At 40.1% G+C, this 20,897-nt stretch overlaps 1 protein-coding gene across 2 annotated transcripts in view; it reads right to left on the bottom strand.

Moving 5' to 3' along the window:
• faf1 (Fas (TNFRSF6) associated factor 1) overlaps window positions 1-20,897 on the bottom strand; it is a 269,960-nt gene that overhangs the window by 38,478 nt on the left and 210,585 nt on the right. For both annotated transcript variants that reach the window (XM_061888509.1, XM_061888510.1), the window contains 2 exons: window positions 12,851-12,931; window positions 8,159-8,236 (listed from right to left, as the gene is read on the bottom strand). In XM_061888509.1, coding sequence (XP_061744493.1) covers window positions 8,159-8,236; window positions 12,851-12,931 — 159 coding nt within the window. The remainder of the gene's footprint in view (window positions 1-8,158; window positions 8,237-12,850; window positions 12,932-20,897) is intronic.

The raw sequence follows: 20,897 nt of genomic DNA, 5'->3' as shown, positions 1-20,897 counted from the left end.
CAGTTCCACGACCAGGACGAAAACCACACTGTTCCTCCTGAATCCGAGGTTCGACTATCCGACGTAGCCTCCTCTCCAGTACACCTGAATAAACCTTACCGGGAAGGCTGAGGAGTGTGATCCCAAGATAGTTGGAACACACCCTCCGGTCCCCCTTCTTAAAGAGAGGAACCACCACCCCGGTCTGCCAATCCAGAGGTACCGCCCCCGATGTCCACGCGATGCTGCAAAGTCTTGTCAACCAAGACAGCCCCACAGCATCCAGAGCCTTAAGGAACTCCGGGCGGGTCTCGTCCACCCCTGGGGCCTTAGCACCGAGGAGTTTTTTAACTACCTCAGCGACCTCAGCCCCAGAAATAGGAGAGTCCACCACAGATTCCCCAGGCACTGCTTCCTCATAGGAAGACGTGTTGGTGGGATTGAGGAGGTCTTCGAAGTATTCCTTCCACCTATCCACAACATCCGCAGTTGAGGTCAGCAGAACACCATCCGCACCATACACGGTGTTGATAGTGCACTGTTTCCCCTTCCTGAGGCGGCGGACGGTGGTCCAGAATCGCTTCGAAGCCGTCCGGAAGTCGTTTTCCATGGCTTCCCCAAACTCTTCCCATGTCCGAGTTTTTGCCTCGGCGACCGCTGAAGCTGCACACCGCTTGGCCTGTCAGTACCTGTCCACTGCCTCCGGAGTCCTATGAGCCAAAAGGACCCGATAGGACTCCTTCTTCAGCTTGACGGCATCCCTCACCGCTGGTGTCCACCAAGGGGTTTTAGGATTGCCGCCCCGACAGGCACCAACTACCTTGCGGCCACAGCTCCGATCTGCCGCCTCGACAATAGAGGTGCGGAACATGGTCCACTCGGACTCAATGTCCAGTACCTCCCTCGTGACATGTTCAAAGTTCTTCCGGAGGTGGGAATTGAAACTTTGTCTGACAGGAGACTCTGCCAGACGTTCCCAGCAGACCCTCACAATGCGTTTGGGCCTCCCAGGTCTGTCCGGCATCCTCCCCCACCATCGCAGCCAACTCACCACCAGGTGGTGATCGGTAGAAAGCTCCGCCCCTCTCTTCACCCGAGTGTCCAAAACATGAGGCCGCAAATCCGATGACACAACTACAAAGTCGATCATGGAACTGCGGCCTAGGGTGTCCTGATGCCAAGTGCACATTGTTAACACTTTTTTGTAAATAAGCACAGTTGCACTTGTTTTTTCAAATGTGTTTATTCTGTAAAAGAATTAGTTAAATGTTTAAAATGACTGGTTAATAGTGCTATTATGAAGTACAATGTCAGCACTATTTTTTTCCTGCAATTTCAAATGCACTTGTTTTAATAAATAAATACAGCGTTTTAAAAGCATACACAATCTGTGTAAATATATTAGTCCGTGGTTAAAAGGACTTGAAAGGACTGGAAACTCAAAATGCAGGACTTGGGACTTGACTTGAGACTTTCCAGTCTTGACTTTGGACTTGACTCAGGACTTACCTGTCTTGACTCGGGACTTAAGGGGAAAGACTTACTTATGAATTGCAAAACAATGACTTGGTCCCACCACTAACTAATGATCATATTTTTCTTGAAGCATCGACCAAGAGTGGCAACCATAAATTGTAAAGTCTATAGAGCTTTCTATTATATTCTAACCTAATCGTAGGTTGTGGCAGGAAATATGTAATATATACAGTTGTTAATAGTCCTTTGAGAGCAACAAAAAATCCCAATCTGTTTAATAACTTTTATTTTTTAATTCAATCTTCTAAAATTGTTAGAGCACATTAAAAAACATATGTGTAATGTATTGTAAGATTTTCTTGGTAAAATTAAGTCAATTATTTTGTTTTTGGTGGTCCATTTTATTTAGAAAACTATCGAAACACATTTTGGTACCAGGCAACAATATTTTCACGATCAAAAGAATACATACACTTGTAAAGAACATAATGTCATGGATGTCTTGAGTTTCCAATCATTTTTAAAACTCTTATTTTCTTGTGATTGAGTGATTGGAACACATACTGGTTGGTCCCAAAAACATTAATGAAGTTTGGTTCTTTTAAGAATTGATCATGGGTCTACTGAAAATGTGACCAAATCTGCCAGGTCAAAAGTATACATACAACAATGTTAATATTTGGTTACATGTCCTTTGGCAAATTTCATAAGGCGCTTTTGGTAGCCATCCACAAGCTTCTGGTTGAATTTTTGACTACTCCTCTTGACAAAATTGGTGCAGTTCAGCTAAATTAGTTGATTTTCAGACTTGGACTTGTTTTTTCGCCATTGTCCTCATGTTTAAGTCAGGACATTGGGAAGGTCATTCTTAAACTTTAGTTTTAGCCTGATTCAGCCATTCCTTTACCACGTTTGACGTGTGTTTGGGGTCATTGTCCTTTTGGAACACACAACTGTGCCCAAGACCCAACCTCCGGGCTGATGATTTTAGGTTGTCCTGAAGAATGTGGATGTAAAATGTTATGATCCGCTTCCCGGATCATATATATAGTTTTGGTTTTTGAGTCCTTTTGTGTTTTGTCGATCGTTTTGGACTCTTCCTGTTCTTAGTTTTTGCACTTCCTGTTTCGCATTTGTTCCACCTGCTATCCTTTTTGACGTACACCTGTAGTAATTGTTTGCTTTAGTATTTAAACCTGCCTTCGACCTGAGTTCGTTCTTGGTTCGTTGTTTGCTGCACGCAACTTTCGCGTTGGTATCGCTTCTTTGTATGTTTTTAGTATTTAAGCCTGCCTTCGACCTGAGTTCGTTCTTGGTTCGTTGTTTGCTACACGCAACTTTCGCGTTGGTATCTCTTCTTTGTATGTTTTTCGTATTTAAGCCTGCCTTCGACCTGAGTTCGTTCTTGGTTCGTTGTTTGCTGCACACAACTTTCACGTTGGTATCTCTTCTTTGTATGTTCTAGTGTTAAGTTCCGTCTTAGCTTTTCGTGCGCTTGGCACACAATTTTTGGACTGTGGACTCACTGCTAGGTTTAGCGTTAGCTTCCCGTGCAAAGACACGCACTTTCTTTTGCTGTTTTGCACCAGTGTTCTTTTACTTTTGTGTATTAAACCAAACTCCTACCTGCAATCCTTGCCTGTGCTGGTCCTCGTGCATCTGGGGGTGACACAACACGCACACGATGCGTTTCCAACGTGACAGTAAACCTCCTTTTTCATTGTCCCATTTAAAGCACTAGTTCCATTAGCAGCAAAACAGGCACAGAGCATAATAGTTCTTATTATGCTTTACGGTAAGAATGGTGTTCCTGGGATTAAAGGCCTCACCTTTTCTCCTCCAAACATATTGCTGGGTATTGTGGTCAAACAGCTACATTTTTGACCACAGAACTTTTCTCCAATGTATATATATATATATATATATACATACATACATACATACGTATATATATACATATACATACATACATACATACGTATATATATACATATACATACATACATACATTTATATATATACATACATACATATATATATATATATAAAAAGGTATGTATGTATGTATATATATATATATACATATATACATATATATATATACACATGCGCGCACACACACACACACACGCACGCACGCACGCAAGCACGCACGCACATATACATAACTAGTTCATAGCTTGGTCAGTGAAGGCTGTACGTTTTAGCACAAGAATGGCTTTTACAACAAAAGGAAGCCATCAACCACCAAATTTCGCATCAGCGCTAATCAGCCCTCCTGTGTTTGGGAGACAGCGTTTCAGCTTCTCTTGGGAGCATCCCTCTTCGTTCTTGTTTGCCCCTGAACTCCTCCTTCCCCCTCCGCTTGTTGTTCCTGTTTGGCCAGCCGGGGAGCATATGCTGTGACAACACGCCCCGGTTTTATTTGCACACCATAATGCAATTATATTTCATAAGAGTGTACAACAGTAGCTCATTAGCAGCTTCTAGTGTTGGGTGGGCAAGGTGGCGCGTGTGCCACTCCACCATTAGGTCCCTCAGGTACAAAAGCTGATGCTGACTGGGCTAAAGGCCCCCACTGGGACACACTAACACACACACAAATAACAGATTGAGAGTGTGTGCGTGTGTGGACTTTCAAAATGGAGACAGGCAGTCAACCACAGACACAAGCATAATCACCTGCACATGAGAGAAAGGTAGCGTCCCAAAAGAAACCATAGCACACACGTCTAGTCAGGTGTGAAGCTTGGGGCTGCTCTGTACAATAACCTGAAGCATCTATCCATTCATCTGTCTCTGCTCTGCTAACCACTGAAAGCAAACAAATGCCGACTGGTGGCACACCTGACAGCCAGTCAACTGTATGCTAAGTAAGACCCCACTTCAAAAGTGGTAAATCGTACATTAGAAACCCATACAAAGTGCACGACCCTCCCATCTCTTGCTTTTATCTCACTATTCTGAGCTCAAAAAGGTAAAATCACTGAAAAAAGATGGTGACTATACAATTTGCAATGTTGGTGTATACTGCATAGTAACCAGCTCTTTGTTGTAGGAGTTCAGGGAATATTAGATGGATAGTACTTTATTGATTTATGTTTCATAACAATCAAAAAAAGATTCAACATCTTAAACATACAAATAAAACATATAGCCGGTAAAATAAGAGTTTTTTGCTTATCGTGATATATGACATACATTACTCAAAATAAACATAAAATCTGTCCACAAAACAAAGACATCTACTTACACATTTGTCATATTTTTTGTTGTTTGCAGAATTGTTTGAATGTTGCTAACGTTAATCAAATACAAACCGTGTTTTCATATTAGTTGGGAAATTGTGTTAGATGTAAATACAAACGGAATACAATGATTTGAAAATCCTTTTCAACCCATATTCAATTGAATGCACTACAAAGACAAGATATTTGATGTTCAAACTCATAAACTTTATTTTTTTTTTGTAAATAATAATTAACTTAGAATTTCATGGCTGCAATACGTGCCAAAGTAGTTTGGAAAGGGCATGTTCACCACTGAGTTACATCACCTTTTCTTTTAACAACACTCAATAAACGTTTGGGAACTGAGGAAACTAATTGTTGAAGCTTTGAAAGTGGAATTATTTCCCATTCTTGTTTTATGTAGAGCTTCAGTCGTTCAACAGTCCGGGGTCTCCGCTGTCGTTTCAAAGTGGCCGACACATTTTCCATGGGACATAGGTCTGGACTGCAGGCGGGCCAGGTGTTACCCGCACTCTTTTTTTACGAAGCAACGCTGTTGTAACACATGCTGAATGTGGCTTGGCATTGTCTAGCTGAAATAAGCAGGGGCATCCATGAAAAAGACGGCTCTTAGATGGCAGCATATGTTGTTCCATCAATTAATGGTGCCTTCACAGATGTGTAAGTTACTGATGCCTTAGGCACTAATGCACCCCCTTACCATCACAGATGCTGGCTTTTGAACTTTGCGCCGATAACAGTGTGGATGGTTCGCTTCCCCATTGGTCCAGATGACACGATGTCGAATATTTCCAAAAACAATTTGAAATGTGGACTCGTCAGACCACAGAACACTCTTCCACTTTGCATCAGTCCTTCTTAGATGATCGCAACCCCAGAGAATACGCCAGGGTTTCTGGATGTTGTTGATAAAAGGCTTTTGCTTTGCATAGTAGAGCTTTACTTGCACTTACAGATGTAGCGACGAACTGTATTTCGTGACAGTGGTTTTCTGAAGTGTTTATGAGCCCATGTGGTGATGTCTTTTAGCGATTAATGTCGGTTTTTGATACAGTGCAATCTGAGGGTCACGGTCATTCAATGTTGGTTTCCGGCCATGCCGCTTACATGGAGTGATTTCTCCAGATTCTCTGAACCTTTTGATGATATTATGGACCGTAGATGTTGAAATCCCTAAATTTCTTGCAATTGCACTTTGAGAAACGTTTTTCTTAAACTGTTTGACTATTTACTCATGCAGTTGTGGACAAAAGGGTGTACCTCGCCACATCCTTTCTTGTGAAAGACTGAACATTTTTTGGGAAGCTGTTTTTATACCCAATCATGGCACCCACCTGTTTCCAATTAGCCTGCACACCAGTGGGATGTTCAAAATAAGTGTTTGATTAGCATTCCTCAACTTTATCAGTATTTATTGCCACCTTTCGCAACTTCTTGTCACGTGTTGCTGGCATCAAATTCTAAAGTTAATGATTTGCAAAAAAAAATGTTTATCAGTTTGAACATTAAATCTGTTGTCTTTGCAGCATATTCAACTGAATATGGGTTGAAAGGGATTTGCAAATCATTGTATTCTGTTTGTATTTACATCTAACACAATTCCCCAACTCATATGGAAACGGGGTTTGAATGTCTCACATGGAAAGTGACTGCAAACAAAATAGTTAAATTCATCCATCCATCCTTTTTCTACCGCTTATTCTGTTTGGGATCGCAGGGGGCGCTGGTGCTTATCTCAGTTACAAAAATAATATATAGTAACTATGATGTTGAGGTGTTTGTTAGTACTCCGCTTCAGAAGGTTTGGCGAAGAACATATTATACGAAAATAAAAGCAATTTTTCCCACAATAAATAATGCAAATCCAATTAGTCAATTTCAGATATTAATACAAAACACATAGATTACCTGCAGAACAATATACAAAATACATATATAGTATATGAAAAATGAAATGGATAAATAAATATATATATATATATATATATATATATATATATATATATATATATATATATATATTTTACCATTATTTAAGACTATTGTTGGCAAAGTCAAAGATAAGCAGAGGGAGGCTCGTCACATGTATGTCATTTATGTGCTCTGCTACAAATTATTACCAGAATTCAATAAATGTTGGTACTTGAATATCTGTATTAGGTGCACAGAAAAAGCAAAGAAACTTGTGGTGTAACTTTGTAAGTTATCAAATAACTACAGATTACTGGCGATCACAAGCAGGTTTGGGAGTAAACACGTGTTACGAACAGTTTGGCTCTTGCAGTGTTTTGAAAAAACAACAAGACAAAATTATCAATGTGAGATTCTGTTTGGCCACTCAAGTCAGTGCAATAATAATAGGTGGGTGAACAAAGTAGTTTGTTAGGTGTAATGTTTGGCTGCATGAAAACCAATACAATACAAGAAAACCAAGGAAAACCTTTGCCGAAATACTTCTGCAAATACCAAATCTTACAATAAGTGTGCTGTTTATACTGTATGTATTCATATTGTTGGGCAAAAAAAAAGTATGTTTGAGCTTTCATGCATTGAAACTTGCTAACATTTTAGCTTATCAAATATAAAAAAAACAAACAGCCAAAAAAGACCACTGGATCATATTTATTGCGTTTCAGTTATCATAGTAATAGATCTTTTTCATAGTAAAATATTTTTTTCCCTGGTACTTAACAGCAATGAGAGCATTCGTGACGGAGAGACTCTTTGTCAAAGAGTATTATCATCTAAAAAACAAACAAAGTTCAACACCAGTGTGTTGACAGCATGCTACGGGAATGGAAATGTAATATAACTCAGGCCACAGTGACCTTTGTCAAAACACACCAGTGTGTACACACGCACAATGGTCTACAGATACATAATTAAGATGGCCAGCCTGAGACTCTTTTGTTGTTTTCTGTTTAGCTTAAGTGACAAATCACCTGAGCGAGCTGTGTCACCCAATCCCTACGATGCCCTGAAGCTCTATGCTGTTGAGCAAACAGCAATCAGCCCCCTCTACACTGTACTACTGTGGAGTGGATAATGACATTGGTGCCGTCCTCACAGAATTATTTCTTTTCCTGCATGCGTGACAGTGTCTGCCAGTGTGTTTGCACCCTCACTTGGCATACAATTATTGTTTTCAAGTGAATATATGTGTTTGTGCACAAGCCTCTAAGCAAGCCTCAATCTTTTGTTAACTTTGGCTTCAATATGTGCTTGTGTGCTGTACCAAAGCAGAGTAGTTAAACAGAACAAAGCCTGACTGTAATTAGTCTATGGTATTCAACTTAAAATGCCTTATCACTTCTAATGGTTGGCAGGCAACACAATCACTGTCTAATCGAGCCAGTGCTGTGAGCTCAGAACTAGATTGATTAAAAAAAACATGTAATTAAATAAAATATGTGACCAAAACTGATGTTAGATGAGAATAGTGAAGATACAACCTCCTTCTCGTCCTCCTTCTCTTTTCTCATCTGTTCCAAGCGAACTTGTTCTGCCTCCTCTCGCTCTTGAGCTTCCCTCTAACAAAAGAAAAGTTGTATCAGATGGAAATCAAAAGAATATATGCAGCTGTAAGCAAAGGTGGGACCAAGTCATTGTTTTGCAAGTCACAAGTAAGTCTCAAGTCTTTGCCCTCAAGTCAAGTCCAAAGTCAAGACAAGAAAGTCTTAAGTCAAGTCCCAAGTCCTGCATTTTTAGTTGAGTCCTTTCAAGTCCTTTTAATCACAGACTAATATATTTACACAGATTGTGTATGTTTTTAAAATGCAGTATTTATTTATTAAAACAAGTGTATTTGAAATTGAAGGGGGAAAAATTTTTTGCTCACATTGCAATTCATAATAGCACTATTAACCAGTCATTTTAAACATTTAACTCATTGCTTTACAGAATAAACACATTTGGAAAAACAAGTGCAACTGTACTTATTGGCACAAAAGTGTTAACATTGTATTTCCATGTCATATTGCATTGTAACGAGTTCCACAGCAGTTTCTATCGTGTTCTGACCTAATCTCATTGATCTCATCTCATACTGTTTGTGTGTTTATGTGTGCGTACACATGAAAAACATAACAAATACATAAACATAACAATGAACAGAGTTGTACTTTTTGGATGCCCTATGGAATATGTATACATATTCTTAATATAGTGTACATTTTAACTGATCTTTATTTGACTATGTTTGTCTTTTTGTAGGTGGCTATAATATGCGGTGCTGCTGACCGCCGTCTAATGTTACGTCTGTGTGTGATACATTGACTAACGTAACATTATGTGTCGGTACCTCATGCAACCCTGCTTAAAAAAAAATCACTTGACGAAAAGTGTGAATAAGGTAGCGAACTGCAGTGGACGCAACAGATTGCCGTGTTTGCAATGATGTTATAACCAAAGACATCTTATAAGTAGACGCCGCATTGGCCGCTGTGACGCGACTAATTTGGCCGCCATCTTGAAGTGGTGTTGAGGAGCCGGCAAGCAGCCTAAACTGACAGTTGACAGGTAGAAAACAAAGATGCAAAGATGTTCAGCGTTTTCCTGCTCAAATGAGCGGACTGTTGAAAATAGGAATTGGGTGATTACTTTTCACAAGTAAGATTAAACATTAACGTACTATTGCCTTCCGCCTGAGTGTAGCTGAGATAGGCACCAACGCCCCCCGCGACCCCAAAGGGAATAAGTGCAGAGAATGGATGGATGGATGATTGTATTTTGTGAAAAGAATATTACCACAGAGTTGTGAAGGAGCAAAGATCTTCAATATTTGTATGTGAAAATCACAAATAAATCTTCTGGGGGAGGATGACGGCCCTACATGTATTTGGTTTACAAACTTTCAGGCCCACCTAAAACAAAATTCACCAGCCGCCACTGATTATGATGCATTCTCATTTTAGGCTAAATATAAGACAATACTTTCTTAACATTATTAATGTAACCAGGAATAAGTCTTCAAGTAACAATATTCAAATACTAACATTGTTGGGTAAGACAGAAATGGGTTTTATTCTGAATCCAGTCAAACAGATTGGTTGTTTTAGCTGATATAAAGACTTACAGGTTAAGGTTGAAGTTAAAGTTAAAGTACCAATGATTGTCACACACAATTGTCTTCTGCATTTGACCCATCCCCTAGTTCACCCCCTGGTAGGTGAGGGGAGCAGTGGGCGCCCGGGAATAATTTTTGGTGATTTAACCCCCAATTCCAACCCTTGATGCTATGTGCCAAGCAGGGAGGTAATGGGTTCCATTTTTATAGTCTTTGGTATGACTTGGCGTGTTTCCATCCATCCATTTTCTACAGCTTATTCCCTTTGGGGTCGCTGGTGCCTATCTCAGCTGTAATCGGGCGGAAGGCGGGTACACCCTGGACAAGTAGTCACCTCATCGCAGGGCCAACACAGATAGACAGACAACATTCACACTCAAATTCACACACTAGGGCCAATTTAGTGCTGCCAATCAATCTATCCCCAGGTGCATGTCTTTGGAGGTGGGAGGAAGCCAGAGTACTCAGAGGGAACCCACGCATTCACAGGAACGACATGCAAACTCCACACAGAAAGATCCCGAGCCCAGGACTACTCAGGACCTTTGTATTGTGAGGCAGACGCACAAACCCCTCTACCACTGTGAAGCCCTCAGCGTGTTTACATATTTTTATGTTAAAGTATTTGGCAGACGCTTTTATCCAAAGCGACATACATAAAAAATACATATAAAACAATCACTGTAAACATGATCATTTAAGGGAAGAATGTAATACAAAATATCAATACAAAGTGTCAAGACAGAATAAACTCTCTGCGGCTGCAGCAACACAGATAGTCTTTAGGTCCCTAAGATATATAGATATCTAATGTATTCATACATTGTTTATGTAGAATATACGCATATATATAACGTAATCATATTGTTTCTTGAATTAAAAAAGTGCTGACCGTTTTCCCCCCCTTCTCTGGGATTATATTCCCAGTATTGATCTGGGGCGTCTGGTCACTTATAGCATATAGAAATATCATATTACTGTTAAGCAAACTATGAATAATAAAACACACCAAAACATGTGTCCTTTATCATAGCTACACGTATGACAAAAAAGCGGGTGACAATCAGTGGTATTCAGTGTTGTAAAATGAATTAAATGCGCTGACAGTTCATTGCTCCTTCCAAATGAATTGCACTGAGTAGAGCGGATCACGACTCCAAGATGGCGGCCGCGCGTCTCGTCTTGTCAGCGGCAGTAGGCAGTAGCGCTTGATGTTACGTCTACTCATAAGATGTTTATAGTTATAACGTTAGCAGTGAGTTTACAGCTTCACTCATTTAACTACACAGCAAATAAAAGTCATGTTACTCAGCCAATAAACTTGAGTTTACAATCAAAACTTACCCTTCTTTGTGCATCTTTAAATGTCGAACGAAGTTGGAAGTTGTTGCGTCTACGTCTGTAATATTCGAACTGCATGTTTTGCATGCGGCAATTCGTTTTTTGTTGAACAAGTTGTAGATTTTATACCCGAACGAAACCAACTTTGGCAGATTTTTTTCTCACTGTCGCATTGTTTGACAATTATTCTTCCTTTGTTTTCCTGCAATTTGATTGGATGAGTGCTGCGGGACGAAAACAATGTAGTACTAATTTGATTGGCTGAGAGCATACAAGCTGAAGGGAACAACACGCTGACAGAGACAAGTACAAAATGAAAGATACGGAGCGCTCCTGAATATCTTTTTAATCTTTGGGTTTTGGGGAAAGTAGCAAGTCATGACAAGTCAAAAGGCTCAAGTCCAAGTCAAGTCACAAGTCATTGACGTTAAAGTTTAAGTTGAGTTGCAAATGTCTTTACATTTTGTCAAGTCGAGTCTAAAGTCATCAAATTCATGACTCGAGTCCAAGTAATGTGACTCGAGTCCATACCTTTGGCTATAAGTATACCAGATTTTTTTCCCTTAACTTTATTTTTTCAAACTTTTTTTTAGAGCATAGCCTACATGTTTTTGGCCTAAATTAAGTATCAAATTAAGTTTTATTTATGTATTATATATTTTAAATTTCAGTATTTGTCTTATTTTCTATTATCATATTGTGGGGATCGATAAAGATAGAGGGACTTCCTTTTCCTGGTTAAGGGTGAGCAATACTCAATAGGTGGGAATCTTTGGGCACCTTGCAATTTTTTTTACAATTACAGTTCAGGAGATTCAATAAAATTATACATTTATTATTAATGTATCTTTAATTCTTATATTGTTTATTTAAGGGGAACTGCACTTTTTTTGGTAAATTTTGCCTATCGCTCACAATCATTATGAGAAGCAAAAAGACAGATGAGGGTTAAAAAAGTTAATTTGTTTTAACCACCTTTTTTTCTCTACTTCAATCAATCAATCAATCAATGATTATTTATATAGCCCTAAATCACTAGTGTCTCAAAGGGCTGCACAAACCACAACACAAACCACTACGACATCCTCGGTAGGGCCCACATAAGGGCAAGGAAAACTCACACCCAGTGGGACGTCGGCGACAATGCTGACTATGAGAAACCTTGGAGAGGACCGCATATGTTAACATTGTGGCCGTGCTTTAGTAGCTGGGCTAAGGCCATAGCAAAGCTTGGACTATCCTGTGGGCTGTAATCAATAGTAGAACACACTAAAGACTAGTACTAAAACTATTTGCTTTATTAATAATAATACTACTGCGCGGAAATTATTTTATAGTGGTCATGTCCAATACCAATTAACCACGATAAATGAGGGATGGCTGCATATGATATGTAATCCAAATATTGTAGTGGCAGAAAATAAATAGTGTTCCCATTTCCACTGATACTTATGTGGGTAGATGTCCTAAAATAACTGCTCCAAAGTTCTTGAAAATGCTTAGAAATGTATTAAATCAATTCTATTTCACTATACAAGTGAATGTATGTATGTCTTGACCAGTTCTAAACTTCTGCTAACAGCATCCATAATAATAAACATTATCGCTCTGACAGGGTCAATCAAAAGCAAGTTAGATTTTATTAAACTGTGCAGGTTCACCTACTGTCGTAGCAAAACCTTTTTTCTGTACAAACAGGCTACTTTTGCGAGTGCATTTGTTTTAATTACTGTATTACCTTCTTACGGTCAGCTTCTAGAGACAGGCGGTAGGCCTCGTCTTGTTCTCTCTTCACCATCTCTCTTGCCTCACGCTCATCCTGTTTAGAGGAGGAGAAAGAACGAAAACAATCAAATATCACACAGAAAACACATCTAAGCCATGATACATGGTGCGGGCCCCACAAAGAACAAAGCACAACATTTCAAGAAACACGCTGCATAAAAGAGTAGCAACGGACTGGATTTCATTTGGACCAGCCTGTCATTTGTCCGACTCTGAACCTCCTTTATGTTGTCTCATCTCAGTTTCACCACATCATTCTCTTTATTCCTCTTGACTTCTCTCTTCCTGTTTGTACAGAGGGAACGGGACAGGCGGCCCTTCACTTTCTACCTGCTGTGACTACAAAGAGCTTCAGAAAAACTGGGACAAAATACAGGAGTTCATTGTGTTAACGTTACACAGCCATTAGTTTTCTCTTTTCTGAGGGCCCACGCTGTGTGCTTGCCTGGATACGGCAAATGAGTGGGTGAACCTAATTGGTGGGTAAGCAAAAGGACAGTGTGTATTTTGTCAGCACATGCAAAGGATATATTTTTGCTACTAGCTACAGAATGGACAGGACAGTCCTCATCGGGGTCTCGACCTAACTGCAGTCCGTCGTCGTAACTGATTTGAGTGGGCAAATAAATATAGTGGCTTCTGGCACGTTGGAAAGGTGTTCTCTTCTGGGATAAAGCCCCGTTTGCCAGTTCAAGACAGATGGCAGGCAGTGTGTGGCGTTGTGTGGGAAAGCGGTTTGCTCATGTCTACGTTGTGAATCCAGTGGCCCATTTTGGGAGTGGGTTTATAGTATGGGTGGGCGGATGCTATGAACAACTAACGCAAGTGCACTTTATTGACTGCATTTTGAACACACAGATACACTGTGACAGGATCTTGAGGCCAATTATCGTGCCATTCACCCAAGACCATCACCTCAGGTTGCAGCATGACAATACACAGCCCCATGTTGTAAGGAGCCGTACACAATTCCTGGAAGCTGAAAACATCACAGTTCTTGCATTGCCAGCATACTCACTGGACATGTCACCCATTGAGCATGTTTGGGATGCTGTGGATCGGCACATACAACAGCGTGTTCCAGTTTCTGCCAATATTCAGCAACTTCACACAGCCAATGAAGAGGACTGGACCAACATTCCTCAGGCCACGATCAACAACCAGATCAACTCTCTCAAATGGTGGTTACACCAGGTACCAGAGGTGGGACCAAGTCATTGTTTTGCAAGTCACAAGTAAGTCTCAAGTCTTTGCCCCCGAGTCTCGAGTCAAGTCTCGAGTCTAGACAGGCAAGTCCCGAGTCAAGTCCAAAGTCAAGACTGGAAAGTCTCAAGTCAAGTCCCAAGTCCTGCATTTTGAGTTTCGAGTCATTTCAAGTCCTTTTAACCCCAGACTAATATATTTACACAGATTGTGTATGCTTTTAAAACGCTGTATGCATTTATTAAAACAAGTGCATTTGAAACTGCAGGAAAGAAATGGTGCTGACATTGCACTTCATAATAGCACTATTAACCCGTCATTTTAAACATTTAACTCATTTCTTTACAGAATAAACACATTTTAAAAAAACAAGTGCAACTGTAGTTATTTGCACAAACGTGTTAACATTGTATTTCCATGGCATTTTGCATTGTAACTAGTTCAACAGCAGTTTCTATCCTGTTCTTACCTTATCTCATTGATCTCCTCTCATATTCTATGTGTGTTTATGTGTGCGTACACATGAAAAACATAACAAATACATGAACATAACAATGAACAGAGTCATACTTTTTAGATGTCAGGGCCCTATGCAATATGTACACATATTCTTAATATAGTATACATTTTAACCGACCTTTATTTGACTATGTCTGTCTTTTTGTAGGTGGCCAAAATACGCGGTGATGCTGACCGCCGTCTAACGTTGCGTTAATGTGTGTGATGCATTCACCAACGTAACGTTATGTGTAGGTACGTCATGCAACCCCGCTAAAAGTATGAATAAAGTAGTGAACTGCAGTGGACTCAACAGATTGTTGTGTTTGCAATGACGTTATAACCATAGACATCTTATAAGTAGACACAGCATTGGCTGCTATTACACGAGCAATTTGGCCGCCATCTTGAAGAGGTGACAAGGTGCCGGCGAGCAGCCTAAACTGACAGGTAGAAAACAAAGATGCTGGGCTGGTGTTCAGCGTTTTCCTGCTCAAATGAGAGGACTGTTGAAAATAGGAATCTGGGGCTCACTTTTCATAAGTAAGATTTAACATTAACGTACTATGGGTTGTATTTTGTGAAAATAATATCACCACAGAGTTCAGAAGGAGCAAAGATCTTCAATATTTGTATGTGAAAATCACAAAGAAATCTTCTGGGGGAGGATGACCCCGCCCCTAGAGGTATTTGGTGGAAAAAAACTTTCAGCCCCACCTAAAACAAAATTCACCAGCCACCACTGATCATGATGCATTCTCATTTTAGGCAAAATATAAGACAATACTCTCTTAACAGTCTAATTGTAACCAGGAATAAGTCTTCAAGTAACAATATTCAAATACTAACTTTGTTGGGTAAGACAGACTTTGGTTTTATTCTGAATCCAGTGAAACAGATTGGTGGTTTTAGTTCATATAAAGACTTTCAGGTGTTTATATATGTTTAAGTATTTGGCAGACACTTTTGTCCAAAGAAACATACATAAAAACACATATAAAACAATCACTGTAAACATTATTGTTTAAGGGAAGAATGTAATAGAAAATATCAATACAAAGAGTCAAGACAGAATAAACTCTCTGTTGCTGCAAAAACGGAGATACAGTCTATAGGTCCCTAAGATATATAGATATCTAATGTATTCATACATTGTTTATGTAGGATATACACATGTATATATAACTTAATCATATTGTTTCTTCAAATTAAAAATAGCTGACCATTTTTTTCCCCCTTCTCTGGGATTATTATTCCCAGTTTTGATCTCGGACGTCTGGTCAGTTATAGTATATAAGAATATTATATTACTGTTAAGCAAACTATGAACACGCCAAAACATGTGTCCTTTATCATAGCTACACGTATGACAAAAAAGCGGGTGAAAATGAGTGGTATTCAATGAGGTAAGATGAATTAAATGCGCTGACAGTTCATTGCTCCTGCCAAATGAATTGCACTGTGGAGTGGATCACCACTCCAAGATGGCGGCTCCGCGTCTCGTCTGCGCCAGTAGCGCTCGATGCTGCGTACCATTATAAGATGTCTATGGTTCTAACGTTAGCAGTGAGTTTACAGCCTCACTGAATTAACTACACAACAAATAAAAGTTACGTTACTCAGCCAATAAACGTTAGCTTTCATTTAAAACTTACCCTTCATTGTGCATCTTGAAATGTCAAACAAAGTTGGAAGTTGTTGCGTCTCCGTCTGTAATCTTCGAACAGCATGCTTTGCATACTGGAATTTGTTTTTTGTTGACTAACTCGTAGATTTAATCCCCGACCGAAAATATTTTTGGCATCATTTTTCCTCACTGGCGGGTTGTTTGAGAGATCTTCTTCGTTGGTTTTTCTGCAATTTGATTGGCTGAATGCTGTGTGACGAAAATAACGTGGATGTAATTTGATTGGCTGTTGTACTGACAGGTAGCGCGCACACGCTGACAGACACGCGTACACAAGGGAAGATACAGAGCGCTCCTGAATAACTTTTTAATCGTTGGGTTTTGGGGAAAGTAGCAAGTCATGTCAAGTCAAAAGGCTCAAGTCCAAGTCAAGTCACAAGTCATTGATGTTAAAGTCTAAGTCGAGTTGCAAGTCTTTTTACATTTTGTCAAGTCAAGTCTAAAGTCATCAAATTCATGACTCGAGTCTGACTCGAGTCCAAGTCATGTGACTCGAGTCCACACCTCTGCCAGGTACAGACTGCTTTTCTGACCCCCCCTAGACAATCAATAAATAAAAACGGCACATTTCAGAGTGGCCATTTATCTCGAGCAGCCTCAGGCACACCTGTGCAATAATCATGCTGTTTAATCAGCATCTTGATATGCCAAAACTGTGAGGTGGGATGGATGGGATAGTTGGCTATAATAAACTCTAAAATTAATCTAAAAAATATAATTTTGTTAGCTACAGTGAAATTTTTTGATTAAGCAAGAGTAAAAAAAAAAGAAAATACCCATTATTGAGAGAAACAAATGTATAATTACTCAATTATGAAATTATAGAACCATGAACACCAAACAAAAATGTACTACAACACACCACTAGTACTTTGTTGCACCACAGTTAAGAGACTGCAAGCTGTTAGGTCCATGCCTTCTTGAGACAAACAGTGCTCTTCATGAATCTTGCTCCAACTTTATCTGATTTGCTGGTAGGAGTCTGTCATGGACAATTTTCTACAGTTCCCGTATGCATTTGTAAAGTTGTTACAGTTTTTGCTCTTTGGCAAGATGCATTTTCATCTTGAAAATACGTTATCATCCCGAGAACTTCCTATCGGTTGTTGAATAAGCTAAGCGTCCAAAATGTGAAGCAAAATGTGATGCACCTTTGTGCATTTATTGAAAAGAAAATCTTCAACTATCTCTCCAGTGTACCGGTCATGCAGACCACTATCATCAATGACTGTGGAAATGTGCATGTTTTCTTCAGTCATCTTCATAAATCTCATTGAAACCGCACCAAATATTAATGCCAGCATCATCATTTGCCCAATGCAGATTTGCGATTCATAACTAAATATAAATTTTATCCCATCATTCAATGTGCATGTTTGCTTTTTCTTAGCTCATTGTAAACTGTTTTTTTTTTTCTGTCAGACGTCGATGACGGCTTTTGTTTAGCTTTTCTGTATGTAAATGCAATTTTGTCAAGGAAGTTTCTTACAGTTCGGCCGAGATGGTGACTCCAGTTTCAGAACATTTGTTTTTCTGTGCATGCATTTTAATTTGTAATATTCAACTTGTACTACAAAGCTATCAATGTAAAACATTTTTAACCAAAAACCAACATTACCTTATATGTTGTGACCTGCATATTGACCAAGGATTAGCGACATTGTTTTTATAAACTCTAACGCAGATTAACTACTTTAAGCAGTGCCTTGATCACATACTGTGTTGATGAGCAACTGCATTGCCCCTGAGTTGGTTAATGTTATTTCTATATTATAAATCATGCTTCTCACCTGTGAAGTAAAAGGTTGTGGCCATAAACCAAGAAGTTGGTCAACTTTAAAATTAAATTTAGCCCATGAGACATCGCGATGATCGTTACAAAAAGACGCTTGTTTGCATTACCTTTTTTTGTATGAAGTATGTACTGTATTTTTCTGACAATCAGGCGCACTTATAATCCTTTCATTTTCTCAAAAATCAATAGTGCGCCTTATAACATGGCGTGGCCAATTTACGGAATACATATGGCTGTGCTTACCGACCTGAAATCCATTTTATTTGGTACATGGTCTACATAAGCGTGACCAGTCACACGTGTAGACTGCAAATTGACGACAGTAAACAACACCAAAACATTAAATGTCCCATCGAGAATATAGAACATTACATACAGTGCTTAAAAATATTTCAAAATGTTTTAGTACGACTTTGTTTAGCTATGAAGCCGCACCGCTTGATGGATTGTAGGAGCATTACGGCTACAGTAGTCAGACATAATCTGCTTCAACATACGAGTATGTGCGTGTATAATGACTGCAAAATGGCACCTTTTAGTATACATTATCTGTCGTTTTGTTTCGCAATATTATGCAAAACCAACTTTTCTTACCTTCTGGTGCCTGCTGTAGTGTATTTGGGATTTGCATAAGCGCTGCAAATTTGTGCGCCTCCGCCATTGTAGTCCGTGGGGACACCATAGTCAATAAACTACTTATTTTTCTCTATCTTCTTGTTATGAGGCATTTATCCTCCGCAGTTGCAATTTCTAATATGAAGTAACATAAAGTTGAAACTTATATCGGTCAATAGACTTGCTATGGAAGCGCTAAAAACTACCAGTGTAGTGGGTTTACATAATTCACCCACGGAACTTTAGTTATTAGAGAGTACCGGTCGAACATTTTTTCACAGGACACTTTTCCGGCGTTGTTGTTGCACTAGTGAACCACAAATGAGATGCTGCTCTGTGATTGATTTAAGTAAAGTCTGAATGTCATTAAAACAGTTAGCTCCAAATTTTGACACTTCTTCGACTCCCTTCAAGTCTACACCTGTACAACAAAAATGATGGGGAAAAGACGCTGTCGAAGGTGAGCCACGTAAATAATCCTGAAGCGACTATCAGAAAGCGACTTGAAGATGGTCTGTAAAACATTTTTTGCAACATTTTGATTGCATCTTATGTAGACCACAAGAAAGTGTTTTAAACTTAGAAAAAAGTCATAGTATTACCCTTTTAATGAATCTGGTGCGCCTTTTGTATTAAAATAAACACGCAGTGAGGCTCATAACCCGGTGCACCCTATAGTCTGAAAAATATGGCACCTCCTGTTTTGCAATGTAACAATACTACTACATGATGTAGCATTACTGTAGAATGATCACTCAGCTTCTAAATCTTGTAGCTTAGCCTGACTATTTTCAAGCTCAAAAATATAAGGTTCTGGATCATCATTTGTCCCAAAGTAGTAGTCGTTGTTGCTCATAAAATCTGTCATAATTAGTAAAAGTTGTATTTTCTTGAGGGAAAGAGTTGTGACACTTAAATTGACCAAAATACGATATGCACTTAATCAGAAATGTGCCTATTACTAAATTTTATATATATATATATATATATATATATATATATATATACACACTTAGAGTATGTATACAAAACGTTTATGGAGAATTGAGCATGTTTTTTAGAGCGCTTTATAGGCGTCCATCCATCCATCCATCTTCTTCCGCTTATCCAAAGTCGGGTCGCGGGGGCAGCAGCCTAAGCAGGGAAACCCAGACTTCCCTCTCCCCAGCCACTTCGTCTAGCTCTTCCCGGGGGATCCCGAGGCGTTACCAGGCCGGCCAGGAGACATAGTCTTCCCAACGTGTCCTGGGTCTTCCCCGTGGCCTCCTACCGGTGGGACGTGCCCTAAACACCTCCCTAGGGAAGCGTTCGGGTGGCATCCTGACCAGATGCCCGAACCACCTCATCTGGCTCCTCTCGAAGTGAAGGAGCAGCGGCTTCACTTTGAGCTCCTCCCGGATGGCAGAGCTTCTCACCCTATCTCTAAGGGAGAGCCCCGCCACACGGCGGAGGATACTCATTTTGGCCACTTGTACCCGTGATCTTATCCTTTCGGTCATGACCCAAAGTTCACGACCATAGGTGACGATGCGAACATAGATCGACCGGTAAATTGAGAGCTTTGCCTTCCGGCTTAGCTCCTTCTTCACCACAACGGATTAGTACAACGTCCGCATTACGGAAGACTCTGCACCGATCCGCCTGTTGATCTCACGATCCACTCTTCCCTCACTCGTGAACAAGACTCCTAGGTACTTGGGGCAGGGTCTCCTCCCCAACCCAGAGATGGCACTCCACCCTTTTCCGAGCGAGAACCATGGACTCGGACTTGGAGGTGCTGATTTTCATTCCGGTCGCTTCACACTCGGCTGCGAACCGATCCAGTGAGAGCTGAAGATCCCGGTCAGATGAAGCCATCAGGACCACATCATCTGGAAAAAGCAGAGACCTAATCCTGCGGTCACCAAACCGGAACCCCTCAACGCCTTGACTGCGCCTAGAAATTCTGTCCATAAAAGTTATGAACAGAATCGGTGACAAAGGACAGCCCTCACTGGAAATGTGTCCGACCTACTGCCGGCAATGGGGACCAAGCTCTGGCACTGATCGTACAGGGAGCGAACCGCCACAATAAGACAGTCCGATACCCCATACTCTCTAAGCACTCCCCACAGGACTTCCCGAGGGACACGGTCGAATGCCTTCTCCAAGTCCACAAAGCACATGTAGACTGGTTGGGCGAACTCCCATGCACCCTCAAGA

The sequence above is a fragment of the Nerophis ophidion genome, linkage group LG26, assembly GCF_033978795.1.
Source record: "Nerophis ophidion isolate RoL-2023_Sa linkage group LG26, RoL_Noph_v1.0, whole genome shotgun sequence".
In the NCBI taxonomy this organism is placed as follows: domain Eukaryota; kingdom Metazoa; phylum Chordata; class Actinopteri; order Syngnathiformes; family Syngnathidae; genus Nerophis; species Nerophis ophidion.
Note: the sequence above shows the minus strand (reverse complement) of the source record. Positions and strands in the feature narration are given on the sequence as shown.